This window comes from Patiria miniata, unplaced genomic scaffold (assembly GCF_015706575.1).
Source record: "Patiria miniata isolate m_02_andy unplaced genomic scaffold, ASM1570657v1 HiC_scaffold_7, whole genome shotgun sequence".
Taxonomy (NCBI): Eukaryota; Metazoa; Echinodermata; class Asteroidea; order Valvatida; family Asterinidae; genus Patiria; species Patiria miniata.
The window spans coordinates 35000168-35010965 of NW_024037074.1; the positions used below are offsets into that span (position 1 = coordinate 35000168).

Sequence of the window (10798 nt, forward strand, 5' to 3'; positions counted from 1 at the left end):
TTAAATTTGCCCTTCTCCTTTCGAACTTTCAGGCCCTAACTTGTTTGAGTTACTAGTATAATTATAACATTTTGTTCAATTAAAGCGACCTGTGGTCCACACTGGTCAAATGCAAGTTCAAAACTGGTACACAACTGAGACCCCTTTTTTTGGGTAAACCCCCCAGTAATGAGAGAAATTGACATACATAGGCATATTGTGACTTGGCATAGGTATTCTAGGGCCTATTTAGTGGTCTGCACCCTTAATGCGAATATTACTAGAGCAACATGTTTTAAGACAGGCAAGTTATACGGTCAGACCCTAGAGTTTCAAAATTACAGAAAAACACCAAAACTACCAAAATAAACCGGTTGAACATTTTCTTCTTTCCTGCACCAAGGTGTTTTGATAGACAAACCGTAGCTCGACAAACCAGACACGCGTACAAAGACAAACCCGTCATGCAGTGATTGACGGAACGCCTTTAGCTTATCTGGACTGTGGAGAGTAGACACAGATATGTCTACTTAAAAAGGAGATAATCTTGTCAGTTAACATCACCAAGGCACTCGAACCCTTTTCAGTTTGGCATTTTGTTCAAATTGGCATCTTCAAATCTTCAAACGTGTCGCCATCGATGCGTGAGTTCGTCGCCGTTATTGCCCCATTATAAGTGCAGTTTATTTGCTGTAACCTATACAGTGGCATATTTTTGTTTGGACAACGTTGTGGTCATTATTGTATCACCACTACTTGTTTTAAAAAATAAAAACCCGCAGCACTCTAGTCAGAAATAGTTTAGTGACGTCGTGCCCTATTGCTGGGGTCAATGGACCAGTTTTTGTAGATTTATCCATAGAGCAAGGAACAGATCTATGGTTTATCTGTGTCAACTTTTCATCGAAATGTTGATTCAAATCCAGCCATTAGGTCTACTTTCATGGTAACTGTATTTCAAAGCAAGTTCAGGGTTCATTAGGCTCTAATTCACCCACCTTGCCTGCGTGCTAATTTCCCTCCAACCATCCAGGTTCAAGATGAAAGTTTATTCTTATTACTGCTTCAGATTTCCCAAGTACTCTTCTGTTTATATTTCTCTTGTTATTTGTAGCCCTGTAAACATTCAGAGGGTTTTCAGCCTTGTTCAGGGCGAATATGCATTAGATGAGGGAAACACTCCACTGAAGAGAGGGGCCCGGTTAACACCTTTTCCAGCTTTTTATCTTTTAGGTCCCTTCGCCAAACAATTGCCTGTATTAAAATCATCAATTAAACACGTAACTATACATAGCCTTGAAAACTGGATCCTGCCATGGGGATCGAAGGGGGATCTGATCCCGCAAGGAGGATCGAAGGGGGATCGACGACAAGTGTAAACGCGAAGTGGATCGGGGTCTGATCTGGATCTGCAAATGATAGGTTATGCCTTTAAATGTATGACCAATTCAGCCTAGCCCTCTCCAAGTTTTAAAGGCTTCACTACTCCGATCTGATGACACAAATATCACTCAAATAATTATGATCAAGTGTCAACAATAATTGTATCAACTATCATTGTGGGATCCGACTCAATCCAATTACACACTGTTACTACACTGTTACTACATGTACCAACGGTTTCAATTTGAACCTTTTTATCTCTTTAATGTACAGCCTAAAGTGCAAAATAACATCTCAGACAGCGGCTTGACACCGATGCATTAACTACTAATATAAGTACAAATACCCGTCACCTGGCTTAAGCTTATATATACACACATTTCAGTTGGCCTAAAAACACAAGAAGACGATTTCAACAGGTAGAATGTGTCTCACAATATCCTATAGACCAATCCAGGCACGCTATCAATTCTATCACGAAGGCCCCCTTCAATGGCGAAAGCATTGTGTTAGTTGTCGTTCAGATAATCCGTCACGGGGCAGTTGCTTTGTACAACAGCGTGCACAATGGTTTCTCCATTAAAGGATGCCTGCAGTGCCTGGATTCGTCTATAGTGTTAACAGATGTACATAGTACATGTACATAATTTATTCCAGGTATATAGAACGGCACTGGCCACACAGCGAATACCACAAATAGTAAACGGTAACCCAAAGTATAAGGCAGAAGCCTTTAGTGTCAGCTTTTGTACCAAACAACCACGCTCCACTACTACTCTGCACGTTAGTTGGCACAATTCATCGGCCATTACTGGGGGCCACTGTGAATTTACAGCGATTTTTGCTTGAGATTATTTGTTCTGTACCATCACTCTCTGACGCCATTCTCACTTTGTAACGACTGGTTTGGGCTTCTGACTGAGACCTCTACAATGAAATGGCTTTACAAGATATAGGTAAGCCCTTGGGGTTTCTGCCATAGTAGTCCACAAGTCGAAGATGTAGAGGTCATCGACTTTTGAATTTGCTAACATTTTGCTTTCAGTCCTTTGGCTTGCATGATCTCCTATGAACCATTAGGCGGTCCGGTAGGAAGGTCCGTCCACACGTATCACACGGTACGAGGTTCGCTTGGGATGCCTGCCATGCCGCTTCGTTCATCTGATCCACGTTGTACTGGCCGGACCCTCCTGTTAAAAGTAACACACGATAATTTAATTGTTTTCGAGTTTGCGGATTAAACGGAACGCACGGCTTCCAAAGCCATATCAACTAAATACCATTTTGACTATCGATGATGACAAGTACCCTCTCATCAACGAGGAGGTATTGTGTTCAGAGGTATTCATACGATCCCGATATCTGCACCCTTTCGTCTTGCCGTTAAAAAAAATAATGTCCACAACTTAAGAATCTTGTGGCTTTGCTCCTTCCCTAAATTTGCTGTTGTCCAATTGACAATACAGTATTAGTTTCTCTCCAACCGATTCCCAACAGACGTCTTTCTTAGATTCTCAACCAATAATGCGAAAGACTTAATCAGTGAAACCTATAGCTGTATCTATGCGTATTGGTCAACAGCTTATACTAGGCTTGATAGCAATCAACCTAAAGAATTTGGTAAACAGACTACGTTTTTTTGAGACCTCGGGTAACATACCTTTGATCATCCTCTCCTGTGGCTTGATTGGTGGCGGTCTTCTCAGCTCTTTTGGGAGACGCTCGTTTTCCATGGCCCACTTCTTCAGGCATTGAGGTTCGTGAATTGAGACGGACTTTGTCCCGAACTCCCTGCCACAGATGTAACATATGACCGTCTGAGGGCGCCTGACTGCTGTGGCTGTCTTTGACATCTGTGGTAATTATTGCAATATGAAGTGGATTCTTATATCGGACTTGCGTTCTAGTCGACAGTTACGAGTTCAGTGCCGGTGTAAAGCGTGCCTTGTTCTTGCTTGAATTGCAAGTACTATTTAGAGTTTAAAACCATCTTACAAGAATTGAGATTGTAATTTAGAAGATTAAAGTGAATTAAAGAGTAGTCCGTGGAACCAATTGCTATTGACGGATAGTAATATAAAAAAAGATCAACATCATTTTGATTCTATGAATAGATCTACCTGTATCTTTCTTGTACCGCCTGATTTCGGCCTCTGAGATGAATTATTCCCTCTTTCCTGTCCTTGAGTCCTGGCCTGACAAGATGCCGCATGCTTCGCAATTCTGTCTGCTGCGAATGTCCGTCCGCAGCTATCACACGGGACAAGGTTTGCCTTGTGCGCCTGCCAGGCAGCCTCATTTATCATCTCTCCGGTGGATCGACCACCCTGCATTCCGATGACCTCAGGTTTCCTTGGAAGCGGTCGTCTGAGCTCTCTCGGCAACTGTTGGTTTTGAACTTGCCACTTCTGGAGGCACTGTGGTTCATGAATAGGAAGCGATTTAGTACCAAACTCTCGACCACAGATGTAGCAAACCAGCGTACGTGGTTTCCCAGTATTATTCATATTTTGACGTCCATTGGAACTGCCAAAATTGGAAGATGCTTGCAGACCATTGCTAGATCTGAGAGTAGTTGTCTTGGGGCGGCCGCACGAGCGCTCGTGAATCGGTAAACGATCGGGTGCGAAAGTGCGACCGCAATTTCCACAAGGAAGCAACTGCGAGTTAGCTGATTGGTATGCTGCCTGATTGTACCCATCAGGATCGGCACTGGCAGCATTCGAGTTGCGCGTGCCAAGAGGCTGGGGTTTCCTCGGTACGGGACGCCGTTGATGCTTCGGCAGCTGATTATTTTCAACCTTCCATTTTTCAAGGCACTGGGGCTCGTGAATCGAGATCGACTTCGTGCCGAATTCTCGTCCGCAGATGTAACAAACGACGGTGGCAGGTCTGCCTCTAATAGGAGCTAATTTCGAGGTACTGGCCGGTGATGGCGTTGGCCGAGGATTAGAAGGGGGTCTCGGGTGCAGAGGAGAACCAGCGGTCCGCGAGGAAGAGGTACCACGGAACTGCGACGACGGAGTCCCCGGTTGAGAAGATACCGGTCCCGTGTTTGACTGACGACCTCTCTTTGCACTTTTAGGTCGGGGTTTCGACACTCTCTGCGTCTGGCTTCTGTCCTGCAGTGGGGTGATGGAAGATTCATCATGAGGGTGGTAAAAACTGTCATCAGTTATCTGATACTCTTGATCGTCGATAGTTACTAGGTCACGATGTTTCAGTGTCACCGTACTCGGTCGAATTAAGGTTGCTGTAGTTGGACGAGGAGGTTGGCTGTCATCACTCTGGGTAATTGACCCGCCCCATGACTTGGACAAACCTTCCCTGTCCTCCGCGGCCTCTCTCGGCTCTGTTCTCGATCGTGATCTCACACCTAGCTGACCCCTTTGAGTGTCTGGGGCCCTTCCAGCGGGACAGGTCTTCTCGTGGATCTTTACCCTTTCCGGGAGGAAAGTCCTGCCGCATTTGGAGCACGGTAGCAGCTGTGCCTGAGAGCTTTTGTAAGCCGCCACGTTCTGCCGGTTCATATCGGAGCCCCTGTCAGCTCCGCTCGTGATTCCCGGTAGGACCTTTAGCTTCTGCGGTGCGGCGCGTCGCATGTTGGGCGGAAGCCTGTCGTTTTCTAGCTGCCACCTCTTAATACACTCGCGCTCGTGGATTTCGATGGATCGGGTGCCGTAATCCCGTCCGCAAATATAACATACTGCGAAGTTTGGTCTACCGGGCGGCATTCTGTGTAATAACACATGCCTACATCATCACACAGATTATCTTTAAGCTCAAGTCCACACATCAGAAACGTTTCCACAAGAAAATGTTCTTCAAGAAAAAAAATATGACCGCTCGATGACAACGTTTCTCCGAGTTGTTATTCCATTTTCACGAACCACCGGCTCCTACAAAATCAAGACAGATACTGACATAGGGTTATTCATCACGGAACACAAATTAAAAATGAATTTTATCGTAAATATATTAATGTTAAAGTCGTGGCCAATTTTCAACGCAACAAGGTCATCCCAACACCTAAGACCGCATCAGAAATGTAGTATCTGTGGTTACAGTGTGATTAACGGTCGGCTTTTCCTGCCTAATATCGATCTGTCCGTCCACACAACAGCACTTGATGAAATACCACCTGGGAATACGGAGTGATGTATTTAACATTGCATGCACTGCAGCCTTGCGTCTCACTATAGTCACAGTATACCGCAATGTCGCTAACAGCGACCGCCTGATGGCTACGGTAAAATCAGGCCGTGGGTTAGGCTGGGAAGCACTTCGAGCCAATTATTAAATGGAAAATCATTTGAGTGTGATGTATATAGAGAGGGGACCATGCTTTGTAACTGTTACCATGGCAGCAAACCAAAACACACCACGGTGGCGCCGAGTACCGGCACTGGACATAATTAGTGTTATTATACAATTCAACCAAAACAAATGGATGTTTTTCAATGCAGAGGCCTGCAACTACCAAACAAAAAAGAAAAGAAAGAAAAAAGATAGCGTTTGAAAGAATAGTTTGAATTTTGCAAAATATTCATGCAGTTTGCCCACGGTTTGGTGTCCACTGTTTTTCTCGAACAAAGGAGAGTCTGGTGTTCAAAGTATGAACTTAAAAAGAAGAAAACCGTTAACATCCAGTACAGTGTACGTCGATGTATAAGGAAGCCGTATTACAAATATCTCGTCCTATTTGCAATCCTTATCTTTTTTTAAGCTGTGATAGCATTCACACTTTACGCAACAAAACGAGCGAGCCTTCAAAACCTTTTAACTCTATTGGATTAACCATTCAAGCAGGCGTTTTTTTGTGTTTCGTATCTTTTTTGAATCGCAGTGTGTGGACAACAGATCGAGAAAAACCCCCACAAACGTTTCCATAAATAATACAATTTATAAGCCTCGGCGTATTTTTCAGACCTTCGCGTACTATTATTCTCAGTTCTGTTATTGTCACGTGTATTTTGTATAGTGCATGGCGTTAATATACTATGTTGTGATGTCTAAAAGACCTTTATGAATGTAAACCTTTCCTGTTCGGAAGGGGACACCATTTCCATTTCATTTAAACGATTCGTATTTGTTTTTTAAAACAACAAACATATTAGTTTCAATTGAGCCAAAATGAAAGTGCAAATTGGTAGGCAACCATTAACTACAGAACAGCCCGAGTAAATATTATCTCTCATGATTAGGGTAGAACCGTCAGCCTCTGCGTATGCATGGCCTAATTCATACAATTTGCGAATTGCTGTGGCCTAGTCAGATTTATTCAATTAAAGAACATGTGGGCAATCCCAGCGTTATGTACATGTAACGTGATCCATGACAGCTTTTAAAGGCCCATGTATTTCCCCCCCAAATCGTATACATCCACCATCTGTATGAATGGTCAAGGACTGAGATTACAGACTAGTTCTGGATCATTTCTCTGAATTATTAATTAGATGTCACAGATATTACACTTTCCTTTCATAACGCTGGAATTGCCATGTGGCACAATGCATTTTTAAAATGTAACTAAAACAAAATTCATTTTTGAAATAACGGCTAAAACCGTTACATTTATTGTATGACAAAATATACGCTCATTATTCCTATTTAATTTAATATACAATGCACCTTATCGTAAGGGCAACGGCCAACCTCAAGACCCAATTCCGTATGTTATTACTGTCATCATTACAATGAGTATTGTGATACAATCGATATCTGTAGCCATGACAACCTGGTACGCGCAATTAAGGAAGTAGGGGCGGTAGGAACCAGCAGGGCAATGGGTCAAGATCATTGATTAATGTAATAATTAGGCTGCCTTCGTTATCTTGAGACACGCACTGTTCCCTCTCCACCGATGTGGGTATTTATAATCAAAACAACTGACAGAAGTCTGATGAATTAGCACCTAAAATATCCGTACACCGCTGTGAATTAAAAAGTACTCTTTTTTTTCTTCAATTTTTGTCAAAAAGTGTTCTCTAAATACCGTCTGAAATCAAATACTATGCCGATTAAATAGAGCGAAGCCACTAATGCAGACTGAGGCAATATTAATAAAGAAGTAAACAAAAACATGTACGTGAACAATGAGACTGGCATCTAGAAAATATACAACTAAGCGAGTATCAAGTAACAGCAGGCCTACAAGAACCGAATCAACGACTTTACCAACCGCCAGCACAGGTACAATACCGAGATAGAAACAATGGCATGGGTTTTCATTGTTTTTTTTTTTATACACTCGATCCAACATCATTCAAATATTCCATGCATCAGTAATTTCATGATTTTTCAGAATTTTACAATGAAAATATAAAGGCAGAAAAAATATAGTACAGGTGAAACACATGCAGAAAAATATGTAGGTTGGCACTTTTTTTAATACAGTCGATCCAACATCATTCAAAATCCATGAAAATGCATCAGTTATGTCGTGATTATATCATTCAGAATTTAAAATGAAAGTAGGGGCATATTTGAACTGACAGATGTTTATAAGAATCGCACACGGTGCATTGCACAAAAATATTAGATATTTTCGCATAGTGCAGGCCATTCAGAAATAACCTTGACCGGTAATTACGCCAAACTACACTTAATAAGAGAAAGCTTTTAGGGCAGTATGAAGTAAGGTGATTACAGTCTTTGTTTTATGATTAGAGAACGACAACGTTCCTATTAAACTTAAGCCTCGCGTCACCGGTGTACAATGCGGTGAACATTGGCAACAAAAACCTATTGGATTCCGGCGCTAAGTACTCTAAAAAAAAAAACCCAGTAATTCCAATAGTGCACCCAGTATTATTTTGTTGGGGCTGGTGAGGACAGTGTATTTTTGAAGTTCTTGCTACTTGCAGTTGATTTTGACCGCAGACTCAAAAGTTTGAGGTAAAATTGATTTGGAAAACGGAGAGATTTGAGCACATAAACCTGTTCTCTCCCACTTGATTTTGCTCCTTTCAGGATTTGCATTTCAGGTTTTGCATTATAATATGGGGGAAGGGAAAATAAAGTTGCAACAGAAACAACAAGTATTTTGTAGGGCAGGGGGATTTTAAATGATAAAAAAACAACACTTTTTGACCTTTCATAATTTCAAACAGATAAAATATATTGTGATGATTTCAGTCAGGCTTAAAGGGAAAATACCACATTTGCTTTTTCTGTAACTTTTTGGAATGGATCAGTGGATTTGGGGGTTGTTTGAAGTTTTGTGTTCGTAGATGATGGAAAAACCAAGAAAACAATCATGTTCCTGTAGTCTGGCTCCCTGACTCCACTTAATATGAAACACAGCAAGTTATAGACATCTGGGAATTGTAAGGTCAGGGAACCAGTCTAGCTGGTTTGTACCCATTCATAGCTAGGTGTGTAATCGATTGCAAACAAGTTGCCAACCAACTAAATAATTGTGGTAACTTGAGGGCAGTATTTTAAAAAGCCAGTTTTTTCCAATGCTGGTCGGCTGACCAGCATTGGAAATTGATACAAAATACCACTTTTCTTCAAAATGACACTTTACAACAGTCCAGTAAAGTATTTTAGAATAATTTGGTAGTTTTGTTTTTGATGTTTGCAAATGTTCTATATTCCCATTTATCAAAGCGTTCTTCATCAAATTTTTTCAGATTCTGGAGGTTTTATCATTAAATCTGAATGATGCTTCCATTTTGACGAATTAACCACACGAAAGCTCTAAAGATAAGCTATTTTGGTCAGGTTTACCATTGTTTGGTAATTTCAAATTAAATTTCCACAATTAACACATGTCATGCACATCTGAAGGCGGCATATAAATTGCATCACATACTAAACTTTTCAACCGGGGCATTGAAACCCCCTTTATTAACAAGGGCCCCATAAAGCCAAGCAGTTAGGATACAATAACTCTCCTCACATAAGACTAGAGCAAAATGAAGGTAGACCCAGTGGCAACTAAAGCTAAAGGGGTTGGGGTTGGGGTGGAGTGGGGTGCGGATGGGGAGGTGCTCCCCCTCCCTGGTCAGATTTGGATTGGAACTATTAATTACTATAAACCCATTGAGTGCCCTCCCCCCTCAAGAAAATAATGCCCATGTCAAATCCCCCCCCCCCCCCCCCCAACGCCACTCATATCAGACCAAAATTATGGTAAGGACTACAAATTGTTTGCAATTCAACTGATTTTAAATTCTTCTTGTTTTGTCACTGTTTTCATGGAGGGGAGGGATGGGCACACCACATGTGGAGTTAATGAAAATCTTGACGGCCTGTTCGTTGCATTTAATATAATGCGTGGTGAGTGGTGACTGTTGATTTGTACAGTCAGTTGGCCAATCTTTGCCTGCAAGGTGCCAACTGTGAACCTAGTAATATTATTTCTCTTACTTTTTAAAGAAGTTTTGTTTTGGTTTTCTTCATTGGGGTAGGCCTAGGCCCAGTCTGGAACCTTGAATGCAGAAAAAGATGCAAAACAAAATCAGGCCAACATTAGGTATCTAGGCCTACTCGCTCTTTAGCTGACACAATTCTTTAAAATGTTCATGAGGCAAAGACAAGGTCCTCATACACCAGTCAAGTTTGAGGTCTCAATTCAAATTTCAATTTTTAAAAAGTAAAACTAAAAGCGACTTTTCTTCAACATTTTTGCGTCTGAGAGTGAAGCCAAGTAATTAAATTAGAAGCTTAAGACTAGACTGGTACAAGTCCAATGACTGAATGTATGGAGATGAACAGATTCCAAGATTAGCTAGTTATTATTAAATGTTAAGAATTGCGAACTACATGATTTTCACGAAATAGATGCAACAGAATGAAAGCTAAAGGGCAGCAACGTTATAACCGACCAGGCGGCAATGGCTAGTTACAAAATACAGTTAGACCTACCTGCAACTATTGTGGTGATATTTCGATGCAAAAAATGATCTAGAGCCAAAAGTCATAGGCAGATAACCAACAATTAACAGCAACATTACTTGCTGTGTCCATTTTTACGTTTCCTGTAACTTGAACAGCGCGATAGCAACGACCTTACCAACTGTACACATTTTCATTAATGACGTACTTAGGCCATTTTTAAATACCGGCTTCGCTCGAGTTGGGGTTTTAGATCGAGTTACCAGATTTTAGGTTGGGCTATATAAGGGTACCTTTTCTGCTGCAGCAACGTCAAATTCTGTTAAAAAAAAGCAAAAGTCGGATTTGTTTATTTGGTTTGAACAGTTAAGACCTACAATGCTTTCGAGGCCAGAAACGAAGTTGAAGGATAAACCAATCTGGCAAAGATGAAAAGGCCGAGGTTTGAAAAATGGTATTTGGTTAGTCGTTTTTCATAGCGTTTGATTTTTATTCAGAACTTGTCTCCACTACATGGTGAATTTAGGAAGACCAGACCCAAAATTATTTAGCATATGTCCTTGATATCGTGTTTTATCACGGCCGAGTGCGT

At 41.5% G+C, this 10798-nt stretch overlaps 1 protein-coding gene across 3 annotated transcripts; it reads right to left on the bottom strand.

Annotated features, from left to right (window-relative positions):
- Nucleotides 1–1594: 1594 nt before the first annotated feature.
- On the bottom strand, nucleotides 1595–10419 carry LOC119745284 (zinc finger protein 474-like). Of its 3 annotated transcripts, XM_038221531.1 has the most exons (5): nucleotides 10237–10419; nucleotides 9739–9799; nucleotides 3483–5261; nucleotides 3023–3215; nucleotides 1595–2552 (listed from the first exon to the last, which is right to left on the bottom strand). In XM_038221531.1, exons 3-5 carry the CDS (start codon nucleotides 5094–5096, stop codon nucleotides 2404–2406), a joined length of 1956 nt encoding a protein of 651 aa, XP_038077459.1. In that variant the 5' UTR covers nucleotides 5097–5261; nucleotides 9739–9799; nucleotides 10237–10419; the 3' UTR covers nucleotides 1595–2403. The 3 variants fall into 3 exon arrangements, with proteins under 3 accessions (XP_038077459.1, XP_038077456.1, XP_038077457.1); XM_038221528.1 differs by lacking the exon at nucleotides 9739–9799; XM_038221529.1 differs by lacking the exon at nucleotides 9739–9799 and having other exon boundaries at nucleotides 3483–5281.
- Between the last annotated feature and the right edge of the window lie 379 nt (nucleotides 10420–10798).